We start from the raw sequence: 5,893 nt of genomic DNA on the forward strand, positions 1-5,893 counted from the left end.
GATGAAGAGAGCCATCAAACATCGTCTCCTTAGCATGGGGAGTGACCAACAGAAAGGCTGAAAAGCAGCAGAGAGGGGATGTTTGGAAGCTTTTGGGATTTTGGACACTGGTGAGCAACATTTCCTCCAATTTTCTTTTCTCTCCCTTGGGAACTGTAAAAAAAGCTCGACAGGAGTGAGGGGCCAGGGAGTGTTCAGAGTGGAAAAAAGTTGTGTCCAAACTTATCTGCCAAATGGAAAATCAGACCAGGCTGAAGATCCTATAAAAATCCCACAGATTTGGACAGTTGAGGGCACTTTTTTGTGTTCCCCTCCCAGTTTGGGACCCATCTGCATCTCCAGGGAGGTGACAGAACATCCCAAGGGCTGTTCCATCACTCAGTCCCTGCAGTGGCAGTGCCAGTCTCACCCAGGGGTTTTATTCCAGGTTTTTAAGGGCATTCTTTTAAAGCCTGAGGTGTCATTCCGGATTTTCTCCTGTTTAAATCTCAACTTTCCATCATTTCTGAGCTCCCATTCTCCACCTGCCATGGATTTGGCCAAAATTCCCTCAKAAATTCACTTTTTCCCCATACCAAGATACAGAATGGGCAGGAACAGGAAATAATTGTAAGAAAAACCCCAAATAAATCCCCCACCAACCAAAAAAACACATTTTAATTGTGATTTTGCTGGGGCTCAGGAATGATGGATGTAAGAAAACCCCCCCAAAAAATCCCAAATAAACCCCCACCAACCAAACAACCCCATTTTAATTATGATTTTGTGGAGCCCTCAGGAAAGCTTCGGAGGTTTCCCTGCAGCCAGCCCAGCAAATATTCTGGGGATGTAAACAACCCCCGATTTCTGAAGAGATTCAACATCCTCCTCTTGGAGAGGAATTCCTGCAGCTGGGACAAACAGGATTTCGGGAACACAGCCTGGTTTGTTTGCTGAGTGTGGCACTTTGGAAATTCCCCTCGAGGGAAGGGAGTGGGGCRGCTTTGGGGGGATGAGGAGGAGGATGAGGAGGGTGAGGAGGGTGGAAATGTCCCCTGGAGCTCTGGGGAAGGTTTGTGCAGCCCCAGAAGTGGTGGGAAGTCACCCAAGGAGCCAGAAATACAACTGGACACAGCTTGGAGTGGAAGGGGAGACCTCACCCAGCTCTTCTCAGCCCAATTTTGGCTCAGGGATTGCTGAGATGCTCTGATGCCTCAGGATTTTTAGTTTCTATATTTTCATGCATCTTTATTCTTACACTTCTCTATTATAAAACTTAAAATTACCGTTCTCCCATCTTTAGACGAAACAATTCCTCTCTGAGCTGAATCCAAGGAAACTTCACTGCCTCAGCACCCCAAAATATGGGAAAACAGAGAATTGGAGGGAGCAAGTTTGGGGTGGGGGACATCATCACCTGAAGGTGGAATTGGAGAATTGGGGCCCGATGTGTTCATAAGACAGAATAAATAAAATAATAATAAAATAATTATAAAATAATTATAAAATAATAAAATAAAAGGTGAAGATCTCGTGATTTGGGGTCCATTTTGGGTGTAGCCTCAGGAGGAGGAGGTTTTGTCTGCCCTTGTGTACCAGGGGCCCTGTTAGGCCTGGACTAAAGTTGTCTGTTCTCATTCTCTTAAATTTAGCCTCTGCTTCAGTTAAGCCTGATTTTTAGGCAGCAACACAAACCCTGACATCACCCCCAGCTCAAGGTTTTCCCCCATAAAACAACGAGGAACAGCTCATCCACACTGAATCCCTGCTCAGCTGCAGCCTCGGGGCTGAAGGGCACCAATTTCACCTCGCTGACCCCAGAAATGCCAGCCTGAATCCCAGCCYGGGCTCAGACCCTGCGTTTGCCTCTTCTCAGTTACTGCCTCAGCCTCGAGTCATCTCTTATTTTTGTTTGGAAGACAAACGACAAAAATAGAAATGTTTACTTGCAGCATTCAGCAGTTTTATGTTTCTCAGAAGATGAGATGACTCCTCAGTGAGGTCAGGTCTGGCTTAGGGGTGATGTCCTTTAACCCAAAGCACCCTAAAAAATCCCACAGTGCAAGAATTCAGTGCTTCTGGGGTGAGGAGCAGCATCAGCCTGAGTTCTGAGCCCTGAATTTAGGGTACCTCAAGCTCAAACATTTCATTTGCTCCTTGTTCTTGCCAGCATCAGGGGAAATACCCTCCCTCTGTAACACTTGTTCTGTTTTAAATTTGTTGGCTTTTTGCCCTACAAGAGCCACAGATTCCCCCTAAAAAAACAGGCTCGGAAACACTGACCCCCCCCAAAAAAACAGGTTCAGAAACATTCACCCTCCCAAAAAACCAGGCAAGACCACTCAGAAACACTAATCCCCCCAAAAAAACAGGTGAAGAAACACTGATCCCCCAAAAAAACAGGTGAAGAAAGACTGACCCTGCCAAAAACCAGGCTCAGAAACACTGACCCCAAATAACCAGGTTCAAAAACACTGACCCCAAATAACCAGGTTCAAAAACACTGACCCCAAACGACCTGGCTCAAAAACACTGACCCCAAAAACCAGGCAGGAGACTGGCCCAGCCATCCTGGAGTGTCCAAAATCCCCCCAAATCACACCCTGCCCGTGCACCCCAACCCCAATGCCAGGGCAGAAGCACATAGACCGACTCCTGGAGCCTGAGGCTTTGCTGTCCCCAATGTCCCCAATGTCCCCAATGTCCCCAATCCCTGTTTGGGGTGACAGAGCTGCCATAAATTACACAAAGATCCCATCCCTCAGAGACAGGAGCTGCCCAGCAGTGTGGGTACAAACACGGGTGGGCCCTGAACATCCCGAGCAAAGATTCCCCAAGTCTTTAAGACCAGATTATCCTCCCAAAGACTGCAAAACTTGTGCTGAAAACTTTAAGAGCTTTGGGACAAGGGCTGATCCTGATCCCGATCCTCACAGCCCAGCTGAACCAACATTTCCGTGCAGCTCATAATTCCTCCAAATTCGATGTCCCTGAACATTTCACGTTCATCCTGAGAATCTCTGTCAGAAATCCTCMAAGATTTTCAATTCTTGCCTCGTTTCCTTCACAAAACAGGACCTGGCTGCATTTTTTTCCCCCGTGGCCTCRCTTTGCCTGCCAGGAACCCAAACATCTCCGAGAACTGGAGCCACTTCAGAGCAGCACAAGCTCTGGATGAATTGTTCCATTTTTAGCCAAAAGCTGTTCTTTGGAGTGGATTCTTTTCCTTATTGCTCGACTCCTCTGCCCTGTCTCCATCCTGTCAGGAAAGCCCAGACGGCCGGGAAAAGCCAAATTTGAGAGGATCTCCTTAGAGCTGCRCTTCCTGAGGAATTTCCACCGACGTAAGGAGCTGCTTCCCTTCCAACAGCAAATTCCCGGCTTTGAGAGCTCCCTCAACAGCTGCAGTTTCCCAAATTTGTCCAKCTGGGAGAGAGGAAAAACTGATTTGGAGCATCCTGCAGGGATGCAGAGGAGACTCCTGGGTGTGGATTGTCCGCAGGGAGGAGCGGGCAAAGCCGAGGGGATCGGATTCCTTCACCCAGGACGCTGCTGTGGCATCTGTTTCACTTATTTCACCTTCTGTCCCCGATTCTTTGAGTCCCAGCAGTAATTAGGGCACTAATTAGGGCAGTAATTAGTGCAGTTTTACAGCCCAAAAGTATAGTCAGAAATACTTAGTCTAATGAAAAAAAAATAAAAAGAAAACCTAATTAACATCAAAAGCAAAAAATCCCTGCCACCCTCCCCCGCCAGCCTGGGGACATTGCTGCCATTCCAGCGGCCCCCAGGGCCACAGAGGGTGGCTAAAGCCACCCAAACAATCCCCAGCTCTTCGGGGGATAAGAGACTTTTGTTCCGGAGCGGCTGCRGCCATTCCTGAGCCATGAAAGAGCGGCCGGAGCGCAAATGTCCCCGACAAAGGAGGGTCACAAACGTCCTGTCTGCTCCGCATCCTTCCACGAGGGCTCAGGGTCCCTCTGTGGGATGGATTTGCATCTTCAGCCCAGGAAGAAGAGGAAAGGGATGGGAATGATGCAGAAAGGAATGTGAAACTTCAAAAAAAAAAGTGGTTTTTTCTTGTAATCCCTCAGACTGTCCATGTTACTGCTTCCATCACCGTGTACTYCCAATGCTTGTCTCCTTTCAAGGAATTCCCTACAAATTCTGGGTTTTTTTCACCCTTTTCCCCTTCTCTCCTGGTCTTTCATGCTAATACACAGCTTCCTTCTCCCTTTTCCCTTCTCCCTTTTTTCTTTTCCTTTCTCCCTCTCCCCTCTCCCTTCTCCCTCCTCCCGTCTCTCTGGGCATGGCTGTCCCACAGAGGAAGCCTGGCAGATCCTGTTTTTGCAGAGTTCTCCCACACATGGGCCTTTTTCKGCCTCTCCTTCCTGGCACCTGTTAAGGATGCTGCAGATATTTATAAATAAATGGGATACGGGGTGGAAAACTGGGAGGGAGGGAAATCTTGGGCGGTGTTGGGACTGCTCAGGAGGGAAGCTGTGCCCAAATTGGGGTTCTCCAGGAGGGGGACCTGCCCTGTCCCTTTTCCCTGCTCCCTTCTCCCATCTCCCTTTTCCCTTCTCCCCTTTCCCTTTTCCCTTCTCCCTTCTCCCTTCTCCCTTCTCCCTTCTCCCTTCTCCCTTCTCCCTTCACTCTGATCTATGGCTCCCATGGGGCTCAGGCTCCTTCTGTGAGATGGATTTGCTTCTTCAAGAAAGAAGAGGAAAAGGATGGGAATGATGCAGAATGGAGTGTGGAACTTAAAAAAAAAAGGGGCTTTTTGTTTGTAATCCCTCAGACTGTCCATGTTACTGCTTCTAATATAATGAAATTCCAAGACGTCTCCTTTCAAGGAATTCTCTACAAATTCTGGGATTTTCACCTTTCTTTTCCCCTTCTCCCCTGGTCCTTCACACTGATCCACGGCTCCCCAGGGGCTCAGGCTCCCTCTGTGGGATGGATTTGAAGAAGAGGAACGTGATGGGAATGCAGAGCCCATCCATCCTCCCCACTTCCCAACAGGAAAAAGGAATCTGATCCCATCCCATCCCATCCCATCCCATCCCATCCCACCCAATAACCCCGAGGAGAGGATCCCCAGGGCAGTTTTTGACCCACTCAGCTGACAGAGGGGGGCCCTGGAAGTGCTCCCCGATTATTCTTTCTTTAATCATTTCCATTCATTTTAACCCAGCAGGGCTGGAAACAATCAGCAGTGACCGCTCAGAGGGAGGGGAGGGGACACGCTGGAAGTTTTTCTGAACACAATTTCAGTTCGAATTTCARCGAAGCAGCACAGAGAGAGCATAAGGAACTGTCCAGAACGTGTCATTTGGAGTGTTTTACTGTTTTCTATCACCGTGCAGATCCTGCCAAATTAGCTGGAGAATTATCCACAAAAACAGAGCGTTTGGAGCATTAAAAACCCAGGATGGGACGGGGAGCAGCTCCTCCTCTCATCACCAAAATTGGCCCTGGAAAGAGACTTTGAAACCCTTCCTCCGTGGCAAAGGAGAACAAAATTTTTAAAATTTTTTGAATATAAAAAAATTTTTAAGTGGCATATTTTCCAATAATTTCACGGTACGTGCAGCAGGGTCCAGCTTCCTCCGCAGCGGCCTCCCTCGGAGGAGGAATGCAGCATCCTTCCAATAAATCCTCTGTTGTCCTTGGCTCTCCAAAATGATCTTCCCGACCTCCGTTCAGCCTGACAGATGGTTTGTGTTTGCCTTAATCCCGGCTGAGCGATCCCAAAAACCGAAAATATCTGATAAACCACRGAGACACCTTCCCGTGCCTTCACCTGGGCCAAACAGTGAGGACGGGGAAGCACAAAAAATAAAATTGTTCCTGGCCAAAAAAAAAGTGTTTTAGTGTCAGTGCCGTGGCTCTGAGCATGGAGATGCTGCAG

At 48.3% G+C, this 5,893-nt stretch overlaps 1 protein-coding gene across 1 annotated transcript in view; it reads right to left on the reverse strand.

Moving 5' to 3' along the window:
* Positions 1 to 5,781: 5,781 nt before the first annotated feature.
* Positions 5,782 to 5,893, reverse strand: part of TMEM88B (transmembrane protein 88B) — a 4,457-nt gene continuing 4,345 nt past the window's right edge. The window contains exon 3 of the mRNA XM_057386432.1: positions 5,782 to 5,785. Within this exon, the coding sequence (XP_057242415.1) occupies positions 5,782 to 5,785 (4 nt within the window). The remainder of the gene's footprint in view (positions 5,786 to 5,893) is intronic.

The sequence above is a fragment of the Malurus melanocephalus genome, unplaced genomic scaffold (genome assembly GCF_030028575.1).
Source record: "Malurus melanocephalus ecotype Western Australia unplaced genomic scaffold, MMel_1.1 scaffold_966, whole genome shotgun sequence".
Lineage (NCBI taxonomy): Eukaryota > Metazoa > Chordata > Aves > Passeriformes > Maluridae > Malurus > Malurus melanocephalus.